This window comes from Mercenaria mercenaria, chromosome 6, assembly GCF_021730395.1.
Source record: "Mercenaria mercenaria strain notata chromosome 6, MADL_Memer_1, whole genome shotgun sequence".
Classification (NCBI taxonomy): domain Eukaryota; kingdom Metazoa; phylum Mollusca; class Bivalvia; order Venerida; family Veneridae; genus Mercenaria; species Mercenaria mercenaria.
Window position 1 is genome coordinate 24,469,879 of NC_069366.1, and position 22,620 is coordinate 24,492,498.

The 22,620-nt window shown below is 35.8% G+C and overlaps 2 protein-coding genes across 3 annotated transcripts in view; one reads left to right on the forward strand and one right to left on the reverse strand.

The window, feature by feature from the left end:
• LOC123549388 (protein VAC14 homolog) overlaps window positions 1-10,500 on the reverse strand; it is a 47,514-nt gene extending 37,014 nt beyond the window's left edge. Inside the window, exons 1-2 of the mRNA XM_053546711.1 lie at window positions 10,299-10,500; window positions 5,269-5,419 (exon numbers count right to left, since the gene is read on the reverse strand). Of these exons, the coding sequence (XP_053402686.1) occupies window positions 5,269-5,419; window positions 10,299-10,399 (252 nt within the window). The 5' untranslated portion in view covers window positions 10,400-10,500. The remainder of the gene's footprint in view (window positions 1-5,268; window positions 5,420-10,298) is intronic.
• Window positions 10,501-16,289: 5,789 nt separating this feature from the next.
• LOC123549386 (WD repeat-containing protein 7-like) overlaps window positions 16,290-22,620 on the forward strand; it is a 64,629-nt gene continuing 58,298 nt past the window's right edge. For both annotated transcript variants that reach the window (XM_053545434.1, XM_053545435.1), the window contains exons 1-4: window positions 16,290-16,394; window positions 20,771-20,946; window positions 21,285-21,391; window positions 22,275-22,353. In XM_053545434.1, the coding sequence (XP_053401409.1) occupies window positions 20,785-20,946; window positions 21,285-21,391; window positions 22,275-22,353 (348 nt within the window). In that variant the 5' untranslated portion in view covers window positions 16,290-16,394; window positions 20,771-20,784. The remainder of the gene's footprint in view (window positions 16,395-20,770; window positions 20,947-21,284; window positions 21,392-22,274; window positions 22,354-22,620) is intronic.

Consider the following 22,620-nt stretch of genomic DNA (forward strand, 5'->3'; position numbering starts at 1 on the left):
ATATTAACAAAAATACCGCTCTTCCAACAAAAATGAAAAAAGTTGTCTCCCTTGGATAAAATGTGCTATTAAGCAGAAGAAAAGTCATAATACATTTATATGAATCAAAATTAAGTATATAATGGTAACTGGCATATCAAGAATGTTTAAAATGGCAACAGTCATGTGCAGAAATTTACAACAATTGTAAATTAATTAATTATAAATACATTCGAACTTCGGTAACTGGAACCCATCAGGACCGACTAAATTTATTCGAATTATCGGTAGTATGAGTGATCGAAAAATATATTATAAAGGAATTTGTTTGGGACCTGACGATAGATTAATTGAAGAATGGTGTTCGAATTATCAGAGTTTGAGCAAACGAAGTTTTAGTCTGTAATGTGTATTAGTGAATAAATGACATGTGTTTCACTTTGTCATTAGTTTTCGTGACTCAGAATTTGTAAGTGTTGCTGTATTCATTTCAATTTATTTACACTAAGAGAAGTAATGACAGTTAATAAAACTATATAATTCATTAATTATGTTAAATTCATTAATTATGTTAGTGTGATAGACCATGTGAACATCCCTGGCCTATCAGATCATCATGATTTCTTTGGGAAAAAGTCATTGCCGGTTGATCAGCGTAATCAAATTTACATTTGCATGTCCCTGTAATATTCTGTTTTTGTCAAATTGTAGCACATTGTGCCATAACAATGGTTTTATAGTTTAATGTCATAAGCATATAATGTACAGTCACTAATGCCCTGATCACTCTCAGGCAAAGACCATGAAGATCATACTGCTTCCTGAAAATTTTGACGCGGTGGGGACGGGGATCAAACTCGAAAAATGTGCACTTCTAAAGTTCATACTGCGTGCTTTTAACATCCTTGCCAGGTTCTTACGGTGTCTAACACGTTCACACTAATTTTCTTACCACGCGCTTCTTCACGTCCAGTGTGTTCTTACTACATTTTTAGTACGATCAGTCAGATTGCACCTCTCGCTTACCATGCTTTAACCATATGCTTATCACCTTTTCAGTGTATTCGTCGGCTACTTGTAAATACTACGCCATGCGCCTCTTTTTTTTTCATTCCTTCTGCAAGTTATATTGACATAATTGTGTCCGCATCTACACTCAACAACCATAAATTACAATAAACGACGACCCCCCCACCCCACCCCAACGCCCCAATGAAGAAAAAAGTCTTATAGAGAGACTGCGTTGGAATAAGCAAAAGCAGTGTGAAGGATATACGGAGGTCCAAACGTCCACTAAAAAGCTGCCAGTGCTGCTGAGTCCATGATTTTATGGCAATTCCATGATGATGTTCGATACCCATTACTGATTGAAAACGAAGTGATTGGGAATTGGATCCAGTATTCATACTTAATTTTCAGAATCTGAACCATTCATGGTGAGAACCTGCTGCAAACGTGACAGAGATGTGTTAAGAACCGAAAGAACGTATTGATAACCTTATGCGGTATACTACAATGTGGCATGCACGTAGCATGGTCATAGCACACAAGCGTAGATAAGTTGTAGTTAGAACTTCATTGACGTAGCAAGAACGCAATGATAACCCAATGACAGCGCAGTGAGCACGCCATGCAGCCTTTCCCGTCCGCACCACGCTTGTACTATGTCCTACAAGGTTTTAGTTACATCATTACTACGTCCTTCCTGCTTCCTGATTAGACCGCGTTCTCACTACATTTGTTTTGAACATGTCCAAAATTCGACCGCGTTCTCTACACTCATGAAGACCATAATTATTAATTATCATGTTCTTATCGGAATCTACTGTATTTCTTCTACATTGTACAAGTTCTTACTGCGTCCTGCTAGTTTTTACGACGTAGTGGGAACGTGGCTGAGTGTAACGGGGGTATAAATTAAGAGCAGAATCTATAATTTCTACAAGAAAAATGTGCTCTTATATCTATTTCTGGACATTTTACTGAAATTAAAATTAAATTAAATGTGAGTACTTGAGGATTTTTCTAATGAGCACAGGTACATTCGAAACACAATTTTAATACCAATTTAAATTACTAGTTTTAAGACGACAAATATTATCTATTTACCATTTGTACTTCCAGTTAAGCAGTCCAATGTAAGAATAACACTGTCTTGTCAAAGAAAACTAACCAGTACAGCTCGCGCTTACCGGTGAATCAAGCTTTTAAATGTATTTTCTACATCTTCCTACAAACAAACTGTTCGTATTATATTTCTGGGGTATAAATGGAGGCTTTCGATACTCTTCTTTACAGCAAAACATGTCAAGTAGCTTGATCAACCATCTGTTCACATATAGATTAGGGCTATAATGTGCATTCCTGCATCGTCTGCTACACCTCTTGAACATACTAAAAAAGGTTGCCCATTAGGTCGGGCACATATGGGTGTCGGGTGTTCTACCACTTTCCTAAAATTCCAAGTCAAGATAAATAAGGCTGACCAGAAAGATCTTTGATATATTGGAACCTTTCCAATAGTTTTTGTCTCAAGTACCCGAGTCTCGTACCAATAGCTCCTCAAGTGCATTTGCAACCTGGATAAAGTCTGCCGAGGAAGACGTAATTTGTCAAAAGTGCTGAAATGCTCTGCACTACCTTATGCAAGTTAACTAAAGTTGTCGACAATCTTGTGCTTGTGTGTACTGACAAGAGTATCTGACATGTACCTTATTTCAGATTTCAGCTAACTGTTCAGAGTAATATATTTCACAGAATAGTTACTAAGTGTTGTCCATGAAAGCAACTTTTATATTTTCAGCCTTACTCTTACGCAGACATTGTGACTGCGGGTGCATAATAAGGAAACATTGTTTCATTTGATCCTACTAGCCCGTCGCTATAATCTATTCTTGCATTTCGCAAGTCCCAAACTGAAAGGGGTAGTTGTCGTACTTGGTGTCAAAGAAACTACAATTTTATATAGCAACTAAGTTAATTGACCTTCACATTCTCCATATTACTTACCATCTATAAACAAGGTTTCATAAAGAAGTCTTTAGAATTTGCAATTTTTAAGTTATTGAAGAATCCGCCATTTGCAAATGATGGACCAACATGCAGACGGACAAAATTATGTACAAGAGGAGAAAATAAGATAACAAGCATGTTCTCAATTTGTCCCTCTGTCTATGTAAAATTTCTCAAGAAACAATCTCTCCTTGTTTTGAAGAAATGCAGGATGACACTTTGTGTCATATTCGTGCACTATTTGTTGCCATAGCAACAACATTTGTTGCCATAGGAACAAATTTAAATGACATTGGCATTCTCTGCATTGCCATCTATCCATGTACCACATATCATGAAAAATTCTGCTGTAGTTTCAAAGTTATTGCAGTATCCCACTCTACATGGCTGACGTATTGACATGCATACAGGGGCAACCCATAAGCCCAATCTGGCTAAATACTGGTAAGGGAATAACAACAATGTTTCAATATGCTGCTGTGGAGGGAATTCAAGTGAAATAATATAAATTACATATATTAAAACAAAATATTCTTTAAAATATGAAAACTACACAATGATAATATTAAACTAAGTTTTAAAGGTTAGATTTTTGCCGTTACCATGGAAACAGAAAGAAACTAACATCATTTGAATTGTTATTTTTGCATTTGATGCAAATTTAGGATTTATTTTATTATATACATTTATATTTAGTGCATTTTGGGGTGAATGTAAATATAATGACCTTTCATTAGAATCTTCTAAGGTAAATATTGAGTTTTGGCGGCCATTTTGGAAAATGGCCGCCATATCGGCCATCTTGACAGATATCAAATGGGTCCCATGAAAAAAATGTTTTTAATGCTTTAATAAATAGCTGTGCCAATTTTGGTGCTTTTCCCATTTTCTGAAGTATTTTGGCATTTTCTGTTACGAATTGATCGCACTACTACATTACAAATGCCAAAGCCCTAGGCTTTGTGGTTTGGACAAGAAGATTTTCAAAGTTTTTCCCTATATAAATCTATGTAAATTATAGAAATAAACAAAGGGCCATAACTCACTAAAGAATTGTTGAACCAGTCTGATTTTCAGGGGGACACAACTAGGGTACCAATACATCATTCTGACAAAGTTTGGTCAAAATCCCCCTGGTAGTTTCTGAGAAGATGCGATAACGAGAAATTGTTAACGGAAGGACGGAAGGACGGACGTCGGACCACGGACGCAGAGTGATTTGAATAGCCCACCATCTGATGATGGTGGGCTAAAAATAGATTCATGCATATTGATATTATAGCCTCTGTATATTCAAACCTAGAACTGAAGTTCAAACATTTCAGACTCTGAATATACAATGTATATCAAGCAAATAAATACTGTACTGGTAGAAAGATCTTGGATAATATAATAAGTAATCAACACATTGTCATAATTAAGATAAAAAAATATACTGTGAAATTATTAATGTTTGTCAGGGACTCAATCCACAAAATTAAATCCCAACAATCAGGTAATATCTAGATTCATTTTATATAATATGAGCGCGCCTTGAGAAAACCAACATAGTGGCTTTGCGACAAGCATCCATGCTGTTCGCTTTCAAAGCCTATTGCTATTAGAGAAACTGTTAGCGAACAGCATGGATCTGCGCAGTCTGGTCTGGATCCATGCTGGTCACAAAGCCACTATGTTGGTTTTCCCATGGCACGGCTAATATATTCAAAAGTTCAAATCCACAAATTCATATTCCCTGAAATAGTCATTCTTGTCAAAACCACAAGATTTCATCCCAACAAAATAAAGGTTTTCAGGGTATCAATAAAAATATGTAATGATTTGTGAGATACACTTGTAAAATTTCTAATGGCTGTTGGCCAAAATAATGTATCAACATAGCATTTCTTGCAATATCATAAACAACAGCATTGGTCTTAGTACCTGGTAACATAAAATATTCAACACTCCTTACTCTAACAAGAATGAATAAACATACCGGGTTACAAAATTTTCATTTCATAGCTAAAATCATCCAATTTGTGGACAAAATCCTAATAAAATCTGTCAAAGGAGACAATGGGCTCAACTATTTTGATACTAGATAGTGAAATAGGGCACATCAAAGGAAGCTGGAGCTATCACTGGAGTGTTTAATGACTCATTGACTCCAATGTGGATGGCAATAATGGACAAAGTTTAAGTATATTTATACTGAATAAGTAACAATATATCCTGAATACATATATAGGTTAAAAATACTGAACAAAAGGATTAAGAAGGTAAAGTTAGAAATACCTTTCCAAGTGCAATAGCAGCAGCCGCAAGGCCAATAAGTCCACCTTTACGCGAATTTGGATTGCTCGATAGTGCAAAATTGTCTCCCAAAATCTTCAGTACGGCTTTCACTTGTTGGTCTTGCTGAAGTGTCACAAATTCCTTCACCATTCTATAAACAATCAAAACAGCAGTTAAAATAACGTTCTATGTTACATGTTCACAGGGCGGCAACTGAGAAAACAAATACATTCCGTGAATCGGTATCTCCGGACCCCCACTGAACAGATTTATTTTTCACCCTTGAAGAAGCTTCTCTGCCTACAAAAAGCACTTAAATGCAACTGAATTTTAGTCTTTTTGAAAGCTACTCATTCTCAATTATTGATCCAAAACCATTTTTTTTATATTTAGTAACAATGACCCTGACCTAAGCTACCTAAAATAAAACCAAAAACAAGAGCTGTCAGTGGACAGCGCGCTCGACTATTCTCAGTGCTTGATAGTATAAAATACGCTATGAGTAAAACTTTAACATTACAATAAGCATATTCTAAGTCGAAAAGGGGCCATAATTCAGTCAAAATGCTTGATAGAGTTGCCTCCTCCTTTTTACAGACTGGGGTCATGATGGTAAACAAGTATGCAAAATATGAAAGCAATATCTCAATGGACTTTGAAAATATTTGGGGTGGTACGCAAACTTTAACATTTATTCTAAGTCGAAAAGGGGTCATAATTCAGTCAAAATGCTTGATAGAGTTGCCTCCTCCTTTTTACAGACTGGGGTCATGATGGTAAACAAGTATGCAAAATATCAAAGCAATATCTCAATGGACTTTGAAAATATCTGGGGTGGTACGCAAGCTTTAACAGTAACTGTTGTGTGACGTTCACGCTAACGTTCACGCCGATGCCTGGGCGAGTAGGATAGCTCCCCTATTCTTCAATAGTCAATAGTTCAATAGTCGAGCTAAAAATGGTCTCAATGAAAGCTACCTATTTACCAGGTTTGGTCTGCTTACCCAAAGTTATCATAAGAAAACCCCTTTTTTATTTTCAGTAAAGATGATCTTGTCAGAATAATTTGTATGTTTGATATATTGATAACGTAACACATTCAGCACAGATAGTGCTTGACTCCCTTTCTATGCTATCATTGCTATAATTATTGTTGAATTGCTGTTAATAATAGGATTTGGGTCATTTGTGGCTGATTTGGGTTCATTTTATTGATAGCTGGATCCCAGCATCACACATTATGTCATATACAATAGTTAAAGGGAACCAGATATTTGATAGAGCAAGTACTTGTTGTAAAATACTATGCATAAATTAGGGCCAATTAGAAACAAGTTCTATAAATAGCACTCCTGATGAGGTATAAATAGGTAGATGGATGACAGAGAGGGCATTCAGTATCCAGCGATCGAAGAAGAAACATCAAGGATTCAACTAATAATTTATCCCAGTACCTTGAGAAGGAGGTTATTGCAACTACCCTGTCAGGGTGGATAAATTATTAAAAAAGAAGATGTTTGAAGTTCATATACTAAAGAAGAGTTGCAGAATTTCAACAAGGTTTCGAGCTATATGGCCAGCGCATAGGAGTTTTACCTTTATGGTAGTTGAATGCTATAGACTATAGCAAATATAGGCTGAGCATCGGAAAGCTGAGACAGAGAGCCAGAGTTTGGTAACCTACTGAGAGTAGGAGAGTTCCAGCTTATAGACGGTTCAGCGTTATTGGCGAAGTTCAGCCAAGGCAACGGGGATATACCTATATGGTAGTTAAATGCACCTAAGCAGATTAAGAACAATTGCTATTGAAACTTATAAAATGATAAACAACATCTCACCAGAATATATTAGATCCTTAGTAAATGTAAAATCTTCTTCTTATAATTTCAGATATGAAAACACATTAGAAATACCAACAGTAAAAACAGTCAGGTATGGCAAGAACTCTTTTAGGTTTGAGGCCGTTCGGGTGTGGAACAGTCTGCCAAATGATATAAGGACTGCACAGGAATACAAGGAATTTGTCAGGCTGATCCGCACCTGGACTGGTCCCAAATGTAAATGTGCCATGTGCTTATAGTTGCTTTTATACTTTTCTTTGCTGTTTGGCTTGTTGTGTTGCTTTATTTATTTGTGTGCTTCTTAGTTTCGTCCTCAGCTAAAGACTTTTTTTTTTTGCATTTATCAGTTTAATTTGTTTAACTGCTTCCATGTTTTTTGGTTTTTATTCTTTTTTGTGCTGTCGCCTGGTGGAGTCTCAGTGCGTGTGGACTGGCCATACAGCTGGCAAAACCAGGTGAAGCATATCTTAAACTTTTTATCACTACTTCATCTATCCATTTACTCATTATCTTAACAATAGTTTTTCATTTTAACTAAGTACTTACATTTAAATAGTAATATAAGTCATAATTTAGTATATTCTTAATATATATATTTTTTTATATATATCTTTTTTCTCTCTCTTTCATGGATGATGCCAATCTGTTTTTATTGTGATAACATTGTAGATGACAGAGGCGGGTGTGGCACTGTGTATGACCCTCTCAGGCCCCTTTTCCCTCTCTACATCTTTCTTTCGGTAGGTTGGGATAAGTACTTTACTTGGGGAATTAGGTTTTCTGTCTCACACTTGTCACATACCCGACTGTCAACTACTAATTCCTTATTTATGCCCATAGACTTGTATTTTTACTTGCATGTACCAATATAATATGCTTATCTTTTTTTTTTATGCTATGCTTTAACCATGCACTTTTCTTTTACAGCCTTTTTTAATAGTTATATTATTTTTTACATATGTTTGTCGGGAAATAGCTTTAAGCTAATGGTTTTGTTATATATAGTATCCGACGTTAAATAAAGTTTCTTGTATCTTGTATCTTGTATGCTACATGTGATAGCATATAGATGCTGAGCATCCAGGAGTCAGGGCAATTATATAGAGTTGCAACTTCAATTAAGAGGATAGAGGCCGAGCATCTATACGATGGGACTCGTATGTTGTTGATTCAAAGACATTGTCTGATGGGAACTTCAACAAAAAGACTAATCAAGTACAGAGTCTCCAGCCCATAGGAGTTTGAGCTCATCATTATTAACTGAAGATTGTTAGTTTGAAACATTTAGTGATTTGCCTGATCCCTGAAATTATTTAGCTCATAATAGAAATCATTCACAAATCATTGGTACAAGAATCATTTAGGCAAGGTACATGTAGCCAGAGGAAAATTCTATACATGAGATATTTGGTTATACGTTTTAACAAAGGACATTCTGTTTCGTTTGTCAGCTAGCCTAAGACATAGTCACCTTAGCGATTGGACCCATTTCATTGTTCAAGATACTAAAGGCCTAGGCACTTCCCTGGGTCTTATAACTAGTATGCGGACAAATCTACAACCCAAAATACATCTAAAACCATGGCCTCCATGCAAGCTTCCTAAATTCCAAGTTTGGACATATATCCTATTCCTTCCTAGGTTATTAATCAGAAATAATATTTCTAGTAACAGCAACCTTGGCCTTGACCCCAGTGTCCAGAACCCATAACGTACTTCAGATTCCAAGAAAGCTATATGACATTATTTACCAAGCTTGGTCACAATATCCCATTTTTGTGTGTGCAAACGAACATGTTTTTTTCACCAACCACCATTTTGCAGACAACACTGTCTTACTCAACAAGACATAATACACAGCACCATTAAATGTAGCAGTTTCTATTTTTATCGCTCTTTAAAATTTTTCACATTAGCTGATATGAGAACGTTTGGTCACTCCCTGTCTGAATTGTTCCTGGGTAGAGACCTGCACAACCTTGGTTGGAAGAGAGTTCAACTGAACTATAGTAGCTGGGAAGAAAAAGAATTTATAAAATTGTAATAATTGCAGGGTGTAAGAATCTGCTTAAGACATGGGATGCATGTGTCTAGTGAATTGGGTAGGGAGTATAACGTAAGGGGGCATTCGCACTGCAACCAGTTCATTTGCAATTTTATAAAACTAGAGTAGCCTGGCATCTGATTTTCTGTCTTCAAGCGAACGCCACCCCAGTTTGTTTACCATTTGGGAGACACTGCTGTATGTGGAGTAATCATTGGAAACCCATTGCTATTATACTTGTATAATAGTATATGGTTAATACCACAGATCCCTAGAAACTGTAGGTGCATATTCCTGACACCTTAGATTGGTTTTTATAAGGGGTGCATCCAGTCATGGCAATATCCTGTCAAACAGTCAGAGCTGACTGACAAAAAAGGCTAGGTACAACATGGAGGGTCAGTAGTCAAAATAATTTGACGTTCAGATTGTTTTATATTTTTGAATGGCAATCTAAACATCAAAACTTTGAAGGACCAAAATAATGGCGGATGAATCACATACACAGTCATGTAAAGTTATTGGTTTTATCGCTTGCGCATATTTGCACGTATACACGGTTAAACGTTATTCGTGTACAGTACATACATAGGTTTAAATCAACAGAAAATTCGTAATTTTGGATATTATTTGATAATTTTTACATAAATCAATGAGGAATTGAATCCCCTTTTGATACATGTAAGTTTTATTTGAATTTATGGCCATTTCAGGAAATAATCTGCATTTAAACCTGTAGCATGTAAAGCGTTGGCAGCGATGAAAATTTCGTCGGAAATTGCTTCAACTATTTTGGTCTTTAGAGTGTTTGACGCGAGTGGGGATATTACCCATATGAAAAATTCAATTTTTTTACATTGTTATTGTACCACCGACTTTGTAAATAAAATTTACTTGACTTGACTTTTGAATCATCTGTAGGTCAGACGGGTTATCTTGGACTTAGGTCATCTGACTGAATGTCGGACAAATGTTGAAACCCTTTCGCCACGACTGTGAATCTGTTATAGTATATATATTTCAGCTAACCACTCTCTAGTCTTGACAGCATTATTATACAAATCAAAACTAGGCTTGCCACGCTGACATTTATTTTAGGGCCTTTATTTTAATTTAAAAAAAAATCAAAGCTGACAGTAGCATACTTTTCAACTTCTAATGCGCCAACTTTTCGTTTCTCATACAGCTTGTCATTCAAAGAACGCACACATACAGTTGTAAGTGGTGAAAATTCTTTATCCACCATTATTGACACAAACAAATAATGTCTATAAACATAAAAAAGAAAAATATTCGGAATAAATTATCGTTTCCGCATATCATCCACCATTTTCAAGTCATGTGACGAGCCGGTGTTTCAGCTAAAACTCGTGCCATCCCGTGTGAAACTCCGCATACAAATATGTAGACTCTTCCATGCGTTAGATACTACATATTAACGACTGTTACAACCCAAGAACTATGACGCGCCAGGTATAAAATTAGTGAAAGATAACAATCGCTGATTGGCTGAGTGTATATATCGATGTAAACGTCACGCAGAGCTCCCTTTTATTTTAGATCTTTTTTTTTTGTGTCGGCTGCTAGATGGAATTTACAAAAACATTAGATATTTCTGTAAACAAAAAAATAAATAAATAAAAATAAAGAAAGTAACACATCATTCAGTATCCTTAAAGCCAAAACGTTGAATGTGTTGGAAAAAAACAAATGATAGAGATACATTAGTAATTTGACCCACTGGATATGGAAAGTCATTAATTTATGAAGTTTTGCAGAAGATTTCAATTAGTTATACCTTATTACAATTCCATTATCAATACTAGATACCTGCGTAGAAAGAGAATGATTTATAGTAAGTTACCAGTAGATCTAGATTTCTATACCTATTCTACAACATGGACAATATAGCTGACTGGAAGCGCTTATCAGTTGTGTATTGTCTAAACCTTCATAGTTGTGGGTTTAACTTGTTATGTTAGGTGACTGAACAATCCTTTCAGGATTAATAAGACAATGTACATGTACTATATGCATTAAATACCAAGGTTTAACCTACATGACCTGAGCTACACATTTCTCTTTGGGAAAGCCTGGCTATTTTTAGATTAGCATTCGCGCGGTGGATTATGGTATTCGTACAGAAATCTGTACGTTTTCAATCGGCTTGTAACTGACTCTGTATTCGATAAGACAGATCAGTGTAACAGACTAACAAATATGGTCATACACCAGTAAATGTTATTCCGATGACCATAACTCTGCAACGGCTTCTTGGTCATTTCCATATGGCAGCATTAAAAGTATTCTTAAAGAAAATCTGTATCTGTATGGTCACGACCCAGGACCACTTCTGGTATAAGGTGCCGGGGTGAGTGATGTCATTCAGTAACGATGTGTGAGAGCCGACTTAAAGCTCTCCACTGTCTCTATGAATACGATACTGTCTTCCAGTCTATTCCAATCCTGCACTGCCTTAATAAGAAAAGAATGTTTGTATTGTTCTGAATTTGCAATGTTCACTTTGTAGCAATTTGAATGGTTATAACAAACTTTTTCTACACTGTATGAACTAATACTGTCACTTATGATTTTAGGACTAATTCGTCTTCTGTTTAATACTGGTGTTAAGCAAAGAGCTATAAAATTTTTTACTTCTTTGTGTTAAGTAACTATTTTTGTCAATTGCCGGCACCATACATCTAATGATTTTGAAGATAAATATTAGTCTTGCCTGTTGTCTTCTATTCTGCAGGCTGTCCAGAGTCTTTGTAACATATCAGTCACACACCCATCTTCTCTGGAGTGGTAATCTTTCAAAATGAACTTTGCCACATGGTTTTGAATTTTCTCCAGGGAGTTGATATCCTTAACGTAATAGGGATCCCAGATAACCGATCCGTATTCAAGTCAAGAACGAACAAGTGAAATATATGTAAGTTTCCTACAGTCTTGGGCACAGTTCCTAAGATTCCTCTTTAAAAAATCCCAAAGTTGAATTTGTTTTATTTTACATATATTGGTAATATGTGTTTCCCCATGTTAGATTCTTTAATAAAGTCAATCCGAGGTAGGGATTTGAATCCACATGCTGTAAGATGGTTTTATTTAGTTCATAGAAGAAATATGACTTCTGACGGACGCTTAAAATATAACACTTCTTGGCATTAAACTTCCTGCCCCATAAATTTGCCCATTTTTCAAGTTCATATAGGTCTTTCTGTAATAGAAGATGGTCGTCCTGTGAACGGATGGATTTGTATGATAAACAATCATCAGCAAATGAACGTACTGTAGATTTTATGGAATCTGGAAGATCGTTTATGTGACATAAAAAAATAAGGGGACTTAGGACTGTTCCTTGAGGTACTCTGGATTTAACATCCACACTAACCCAGTGTTCACCTTCTGCAACAAAATTCATAACTCTATCTTTCAGAAAGGATGATAGCTAGTGAAGTAAGTTTCCATGGATGCCGTAGTTTTCTAGTTTTTGTAGTAATTTATCGTGTGGGACGGTGTCGAAAGCCTTGGAAAAATCTAATATTGCTATATCCACTTGCCATATAAGTCATTCATAGTTACTAATAACTGTGTTTCTGTTGAATACCCTGATCTAAAACCGTGATTTCTATCTGTGAGTATAGAATAATTTTCAAAATGCTTTAGTAAATGACCACATTTAATATGTTCTAATGTTTTACATAAAACAGTTGTTAGGCTCACGGTCATTTTCTGCAAGGTGTCTGTCCTTTTTTTTAACACTGGACTAATGTTGGCATTTCTCCAGTCTGTATGTAGTGATCCATAATCCACAGAATACTGAAAAGTTTGGTTATTACAGGTACAAGTTCTTGAGCACAAGTTTTCAAAACAATATTCGATATTTGATCTGGCCCCATAGCTTTAGATATTTCCAAGTCTAGAAGTAATTACAGAACTCCTTTCTCAGTTATTTTTAATATTGGAATGGATGGTATGCCTTTTTTCATACTTAAGTTTACTTTCATCTACTGTTCCGGTTATTTTGCAGAAAACTGACTGAAACTGTTCTACAAGGATATTTGCTTTACTTTTTGAATCCGTTATAAGATTACCATTCTTTTTCAGTGGAGATACGTCAAGATTTTCCTCTTTCTTAGATTTAACATAGTTCCAGAATGGTTTAGAGATTTTATTATCAAAGCCCTTTTGGATGGTATTGTTTACATAATCCCCTTTTAGCTTTCCTAAATGTTTGCTTACACTCTTTTTCAAAGTTCCTATATTTGTTCCAATTTCCCGTCTTCTTTGCTTGTTTGTAATACCTGGTTTTCTTCCTAATTGACTTTTTAAGATTATGATTCAACCATGGTAATGAGTGTTTCCTTTTAACAGTTTGTTTCCACTTTTTTTTATTTTAGATGGCACTTTGCCTTACTGAACATGTAGATTTTACGTGGTTTAGTATTTGAATACATTGGTTTACTGTCCAAGTCTGTGACAACAATATCGTGATCTGAAATATACATTACAGACATTAAAATGGGTCCTGATGTGTGCTGCAGCCACTGGAAATATGTCAGTTTTATATAGAATAAGCATAACAACCTTTATTAATCCCCATAAAGCTGCAGGGCCCGACCAAATAAGACCGGTCATACTTAAGAATATTAGCCAAGTGATCTCCCCTCTCCTTACAAAACTCTTCCAAAAATCCCTGCAGTCCAGTTCTCTGCCAGATATATGGAAAATGGCGAATGTCGCTCCCATCTTTAAGAAAGGCTCTAGGTCAGACCCAGCCAACTATCGCCCAATATCTCTTACCTGTATCTTGTGTAAAACCCTGGAACACATTGTATCCTCTAGCACAACAAAACGGTTCGCAAAGAATATTATGTTCTATGAATTGCAGCATGGTTTCCGAGAAAAGAGGTCTTGTTAAACTCAGTTATTAATGTTAGCAGAAGATATCCTTCAATTCTTGAACCTGAAAAGTCAAGTTGACCTCATAAGCCTTGACTTTTCAAAGGCGTTCGATATGGTCAACCATGAAAAACTACTCTACAAGCTGCATTTCTATTGTGTAAGGGGTCAAACTCTTAAATAGATTAAAGCTTTCCTTGTTAACAGGTCACAGTCAGTGGTAGTTAACGGGTCCACATCAGGCACTATACCAGTCTCCTCAGGTGTTCCCCAGGGTTCGGTACTCGGGCATCTCTTATTTCTTATCTATATCAACGATCTACCACCTCTAAGTTCGACTCTTTGCCGATGACACGGCTATCTATTTTTCTCTGACTGTCTCTTCCCATTCAAGCCTACTACAACTAGACTTACAGCAACTGGAACTCTGGGAAACAAAATGGGAAATGAAATTCAATCCGTCTAAATGCCAAGTATTACAGATCACTAAGCTATCTATTTTTCTCTGACTGTCTCTTCCCATTCAAGCCTACTGCAACTAGACTTACAGCAACTGGAACTCTGGGAAACAAAATGGGAAATGAAATTCAATCCGTCTAAATGCCAAGTATTACAGATCACTAAGCGTAAAACACCTATACCAACACAGTACCTTTTACACAAAACCATCTTACAAACAGTACCATCTACAATACCTTGGCATAACTATATCACACAACCTTACATGGAATGATCACATTGATAACATCACCAAAAATGCTAATCAAACATTGGGTTACAAGCATACAAAACACTTGTACGGTCCCGGCTGGAGTACAGTTCCACTGTGTGGTCCCCCCACTCTGATACTCTGATTGATCAGCTTGAGTCTGTGCAGCGCAGGGCTGCATACTGGGCCAAGCGTGATTACGGCCGTACATCCAGTGTAGACAACATGCTGACTTCCCTGAATTGGTGACGCCTTGCACTACGTCGCATTGACCAGCGCCTGGTTATGTTTTATAACATCTTGCATAACCAGGTCGCCATCCCATTACCAGACTACCTCACACCCAACACTAGATCTTCCAGAACCAGAACCACCCATTCCCAGGCGTTCGTTCAAGTATCACCATCATCCAACCATCATAAATTTTCATTCTTCCCTCATAATAGTAGAGGTAGTAGTACCAATTTTTATGTGCCAGCTGTAAATGGTTTTACAACTTCAACTTTTTATTATAATAGTATTTTAGACTGGAACCAATTACCTCAATTTATACATAATACTAAGAGTAAATATGCTTTTAAAAAGGAAGTTAAAAAGCACTTGATTTTTGATATGAAGTTGGCTGAAGATTCCAGTTATATCTATTTTTAATTGTAAATATAGTCAAATGTAGATTTTATGTGATATGATTTTTAATGTGATAATATTGTTTGTGTAATATATGTATGTCTATGTACTGACAACATAATTGTGCACTTACTCTGCATAACCTGTATCTATTACTATTATTTAAATTATTTAAATACTCATGTCCATTATGACAATATTTTCAAGAACCCTGTTGGAAATAAGCCGCAAGGCTTTTACAGGTTATCCTGTGTTTTTATATATGTCATACTTGTGCACAAGTCACCAATAATGTCTGTGATATCCAAGCTGTGTTAATATATTATGTGCTGTATAAATTCAATGTATGTGATAATTGTGTCAATGTGATGTATATATTTACACGAATAAATCTATCTATCTATCTATCTATCTATCTGTCATTGGAATGCCTTTCCTTCAGATGTTGTCAACTCGTCTGGGTCAGTGTTCAGTCAGGCTGTAAGCCAGATTGAGCACATCTCACCTTAAATACACCTGCCCTGTTTTTAACCTGTTTTTAACCATTCTCCTTCTGGCTTTTTACCACTATTTTTTACTCGTTTAACATGCTTGCTACTTGACGCGCAATAAATCTATCTATCTATCTATCTATCTGTCATTGGAATGCCTTTCCTTCAGATGTTGTCAACTCGTCTGGGTCAGTGTTCAGTCAGGCTGTAAGCCAGATTGAGCACATCTCACCTTAAATACACCTGCTCTGTTTTTAACCTGTTTTTAACCATTCTCCTTCTTGCTTTTTACCACTATTTTTTACTCGTTTAACATTCTTGCTACTTGACGCGCAAAGTCTAGGTCCCCAGCAGGGGTTTGACTATATGGAAGATAGATAGACAACTATTTAGTGTGTTGTAACCTTATTTACCGTAGACCGAATACCGGGAGGTTATTGAAATCTCACGATTGATTATTTCTCACGATGAAATGTAAATAAATTAGGAGGAGACTTCCTATCAATAAGGTAATTATATGTAAACCGCGAAAACAGTATTTTCTTGGTATTGTCAGTATTACGTTATTGATATTCTATTTGCTAAGGAAATGCTGCGTTACATTGCTTCCTTTTCAATATACAGTCGGGCGTGAAGTGTCAAAGTATCATACTACTCGGATAGTTAAGCTATTTGCAAATTGTGCATATGTTCAAAAGATACAGTTCAGTTCCACCACCAACAGTGTATAATTGTCATGCATAAACAAGTGTTTTCTGCGATCCCTTTTGTTTCATTATCGAGTATAATACATGACAAATAAAAATTTAAGGCTGTGTCGGGTAGAATGCAGTTTAGCGTTCCCCGGAAGTTTACAATGTGCCTGCGCAGCAAGTTGGGGGTGTGGGGTAAAGTGGGGGTATGGGGTAAAGTGGGGGTGTGGGGGGGGGGCAGCCCCCAAACATATTCATCTCAAAATAAAGCTACTCCTTTTAACTTTTAATATTTAGTTAATTTCATTAGTTTTGATGCCCTTAAGCAGTTTTACATGTATTTCATTAGAAATATAGATCAATTATACAAATAAATAGTATTGTTGTAAACTATAGCATGTCTCCCTTTACTTTATTCCTGTTTTTTGGATTTTATGGGCTAAAACATGTCAGTATTTGTATAAGGCCTAAAAGTCACTTGTTTCCGCTAACCCGACGACACTATTTTTTTGCTGCTGACTCTGACATTTTTTTTTTTTTGACAGTCCAAAAAAACCCCAATTGTGCTGATTTTAATTCGTAGTTAAAACATATCAGTGTTACGATTGCCCAAAGTTCAGCCAATTCTATAGGAAATCTGCCTGTTTTATAGTATAATCATGTACATATTTAATTAATTCTGTGTTTTAGCTTCAAAATAATACTAAAAACATTGAAATCAATTGTAATTTAGACCGTCGCAACTTAATTTTAAAATCACAGGTCGTCTAATTTAAGCATGCATCTCACTGTTGTAAGCTGGGCCATTTTGAAAATTTTCAATCTCCAGTTTAAAGGATTGGAGATTTTTGCATTATTAAAAAGACATAAAAATACACCAGAGTAAGAAAAAAATATAATCTTACAGTAAATGTATTTATGTTTTATTTGAGCAAAGTCAAATATTGCCTGCTTTGCAAACTAGTGTAATTTGGCATCATAATACGTCACTTAACTATTTGACAGCAAAATAAAAATGGGCGTCAAAACTCATGAGCGTCAAAACAGATGATCGAATGATAGATCAATTAAAAATGGCAACTTTATGACAATTAATGATACCTTTTCCCCCAGCAAATACCATTATACACTGGTAATACAGTATATAATAGTTAATGAATATTGATTACCGGACCCTCTGGGTCTAGAAGTCCAGTTACCAGACCCCTAGCCACTTGTAATAAAAAATACCTTATCACCCCTATGTAAAATGTGCTATTGTTAACCTTTACATCTTATGCGCAGCAGTGAGATCAAGATAATAATATCTTACCCCCAGCAATATCGGTACCCATTTACAGCTGGGTCGACTGAGGACACACCACAATGGGAATAGCCAGGAATCCAACCTGAGGCCTTTACCTTTGTAGGAAAGCATCTTAGCCCTCTCAACAAATGCTGACAAATCCTGTTGATATTGTAACCCTGCAATATAACATTTCCCTCTTTTATCATACTCTCATCCTCAAAGTTAAAAATAGTTGCCAAATTCTTTGACAATCAGGTTTGACAAATTTCATAGATGGTTGTTTTTTATAGTATAAGTTCCAGGCTTTCAAATGGCCCTAAAATTCCTAAAAAATCCTATTTTTTCTTAGGCCTCCCTAAAATTTCTAAAAAAAAAACACTCAGAAAGGGCCAAATTCCTAAAAAAGCCCTTATTTTTTAAATTATCCCTATTTTTTTGTAATTTTTGTGAGCTTAATTTTTTTTGGCACAAAGTCATGCATATAATGAACCAATTAACTTATTGAAGTAAATATTCTTTAAGATTCATTTAGAACTTTCAGTTTCCGTGAGTTCCTAGGCTACAGCTTAATGAAACATAGTTATGCTCTAATTCGTTTCACTCCAACGAGCTTAAATTATTTATAACCTCCAAGCATACACCTTTAAATAAACAAACAACAGTATATATTTAGGATAGAGGTCGCCTAGAAGCCCTTATTTTTTGGCAAAAATAGCCCTACTTTTTGAAAGCCTGTATAACCTTTTCATACGCCTGACTGAAAGAGCGGGGCGTATTGCGTGAACACGTGTGCATCCAAAGCATGACTGCTCTCTAAGTCGAACAGTTTTCATCGGATCTTCACCAGACTTGCTGACAATGTTTGTGGGCATAATATCTCGGCCAAGATTGGTAACCAGCCAAATCGCCCCAGACACTCTTGGATTATGGCCCTTGAATTACTCGAAAAACAGCGAATTTAGCCTTGTCTGCTCTCTAAGTCAAACAGTTTTAATGGGATCTTCACCAAACTTGTTGGCAATGTTTGTGGGCATAATATCTCGGCCAAGTTCGATAACCAGCCAAATCGCCTCAGGCACTCTTGGATTATGGTCCGTGAATTACTTGAAAAACTGCAAATTTAGCCTTGTCCGCTCTCTAAGTCAAACAGTTTTCATCGGATCTTCATCAAACTTGCTGACAATGTTTATGGGCATAATATCTCAACCAAGTTTGATAACTAGCCAAATTGCCTTGGGCATTCTTGGATGATGGCCCTTGTATTACTCGAAAAACTGCTAATTTAGCCTTGTCCGCGCTCTGAGTCAGTTTTCATCTGATCTTCACCAAATTTGCTGACAATGTTTGTGGGCATAATATCTCGGTCAAGTTCGATAACCAGCCAAATTGCCCCAGGCACTCTTGGATTTTGCCCCTTGAATTAGGCCAAGTTTGATGACAGGTGTATTTTGTGACAGTCTGGCACTCTTGTTACCAATTTGAAGTGTTATTTGATGCATGGAAATTCACATAATTATGATATACCGCCATACATTAATTTTTAAACTTTTGCTGAAAATATATTTAAGAAATAATATGTCTCATCCAGTGATTTGTCGTTGAATAAATCATTGTTTGGAGTTCAGATGCGAAGGAATTATAACACGAGGGCGCAGCCCGAGTGATATAATAATACGCATCTGAACGACAAACAATAATTTTTTCAAGAGCAAATCACTAAATGAGATACATTATTTCGATTCTAACACGTTACCAAGTATTTTTAAGTACATCCTTGACGACATTCATTAAATATTTCCCTGTTTTCAATAAGTTTCTTTTCCAGCGCGCCACTATGCCGTAATAATTGTGACGTCAGAACAGTGATTTGTTGTATAATAATTCACTGTTTTCTGCCTTCTTGGTTTAATAGGAAAATGAATCGGATCGTGTTAGAATAGGTCATAAAACACCTTTATAGACATCTACCAATAAATCTCCAGTAAAGAAGATAATGTTCAATTCTACTTTCTTAAACTAAGTTAAAGTACAATGTAGCTTTAGAGTAGATTTCTCCTTCAAGTTTCATTTTGGAAGGTGATTTATTAAAATCACATTCTCTGTAACTGTGCAGAATTTAATCAGGAATAGACTGTCTCATAGCTATTTCGTATCTATCCGCTATACAATGTTGTTCAATTAAGAAATAATAAATATGTCCCTATATTTTATCAGTTAATAAAATATGGGCAGGAGTTCGGATGCATAATAATTAATATCATGAGTGCGTAGCACGAGTGATTTAATATTCGCATCCAAACTGCTTAAATATTTTCTCATCATGTTGTGAATTTAGTTGAAACTCTGGTGTTACATCATTTACAATCGTTGGAAAAAAGTGCTTATCATAGAGAAGGAGATGTGAAACGATATGTAGCAGTATTTACATGACAGTAAAGACATGGTGATATCTAGGTTTTATAGAAATGAGCCATGCCATGAGAAAATCAATATAGTGGGTTTGCGACCAGCATGGATCCAGACCAGCCTGCACATCCGCGCAGTCTGGTCAGGATCCATGCTGTTCGCTAACAGGTTCTCTAATTGCAATAGGCTTTGAAAACGAACAGCATGGATCCTGACCAGACTGCGCGGATGCGCAGGCTGGTCTGGATCCATGCTGGTCGCAAACCCACTATGTTGGTTTTCTCATGGCACAGCTCAAATACTTTCATAGGATAAGCCCACTTGCCATTTAAAGTAAAATATTTGTAGTTCAAAAAAGGGAATTATATTGGACACTAAAGTCTTGTGTATCCTCAAATTTTTGCTATAAATATTTTATTCTCTGCAGTTTCAAAATTACGTTTGCTCGCAACAGTGCAAGAATGTTTAGGTGAAAAAAACTGTTAACTTTATTTTGTAGACTTACCAAGAATCATGGTGGTTGGTAACAATATAGTAGTACCTGTGGTGCTTTGGGGCAAAAATGCTCCCACGCATTGTATATCCGCTATATACATGACACCAGACATGAAGAATATTGTGACAGCCTGCAATGATGCTCAGCTCTGTGTATGGGATTTTTCACCTAATTGGGAGGTAATTGAAATGTATAAGTCACATTATAGTTTTAGTTTAAGTCTGTTTAGTACTCTTATGTGCATATAGAATGATTGACTAAGGGAACAGTAGATACCATTAATTTTGTTCAATTAAATCAGTTTTATGACTAGCCAGGTAAATTCTTTAACATGGTTGAAAAGGAACATCGAGAGAACAAGGAGGTATCCGTTCTACTATTGTACTGTAACTGTTTGGTTTGTAACTCATGCATAGATATTCTTTCAAATAACTTGTAACTTGAAAGTTTATGATTTTTTTTTTAATATCTCATTTCACCTGATAGCCTCAAATACTGTCTATTTATACTGATACAGGTTTACCCACGTCACATGTTGTTTGGCCATACAGCTGCCATATCATGTTTGGCACCAGCTTCAGCACAGCAGGGAAACACCAGGGTTGTCAGTGCTTCAGAAAATGGGTACCTAATTTTAAAATCAAATCTTGTTCAACTTTAGTATTAAATTGTAAGACATCTATCTGTTTAAAAAAATAAAAAATCATTAAAAAGTTTTCTCATTATGATATGCGCTATTTTCTTTACAACTTTGTAATATATTTTGAAAAAGAATGGTTCTCTTTAGACTCTTTGTAGAACTTTTAAATACAAGACCATCTTTCTCTGCAAAGTTACCGTTTGCTTTTTTTTCCTGTATTAGGAACATTTTACTTTATGCTGGCTTATCAGCAGAACAGATTGAAAGAACTTAACCCTTACCCTGCTAAATTTCTATAATGGACTTGTCCATCTTTCAATTTGGACAGTGGCATTAACTGTTAAAAGGGGTGTTTACCCAAAATATACTGACTGAATGGCGAACAGTGCAGATCATGATCTGCACTGGTCTCAAAGGCAGAATCAATCATGTTTAGCATGATAAGGATTAAACAAACTGATACCTGTACATGTAATAGTAATAGCATTGTTATTTTATGTTTGCTGCAGAGACTTCAGACTGGAATTAGTTTTAGACTAACTTAGCCTAATTCACTTTAATATCAAAGTTTAGAATAATTGAAAAGGAAAACAAATTGATTCACTTTAACGAGTTTTAAAATGTATGGGGAACTTATTTCAGTCAAGGCACTGGTGTGCTTCATTACCTAAATGGCATGTGGAAGGTTGTGGTATGAAATATTAAATAAGCCAACAAGAACATTTTGATTTGTTCTTGTAATTGAGATTAAAACTAATTTTCTAGAAATATATCCAGATTAAATTGGAGTTAAAACATATTAACATGACTATCAAACTGTATGGCATGTACATCTAAACTTGCAAATTGTTACCTTGGCTTTTTCAGAGAGATGTGTTTATGGGATATTGCTGATGGCAGATGCATAGAAACTATAAAAATGGCTTATGCTCATAGCAGTATGCAGGTAGTGTAATTACTGATTCTTATTTCTAGTTTACATTTTTCTACAGAAATTTTAAAACTTACAATGTAGATCTATGCATCTGAGACTGCATCAGAATTATATGAATGAGAGAATTTATGATTTTTAACACCATTGTGTACCCCGGTAAACAGGGGTTCATATCGTTGGATATGGACAGTGTTAAAAAAATAGGTATTTTACATGTGGTATACTGTAAAATCATGAAATTTCAAGGTTTCATGGTTTTGGCCAAAACGGTAATTTCAT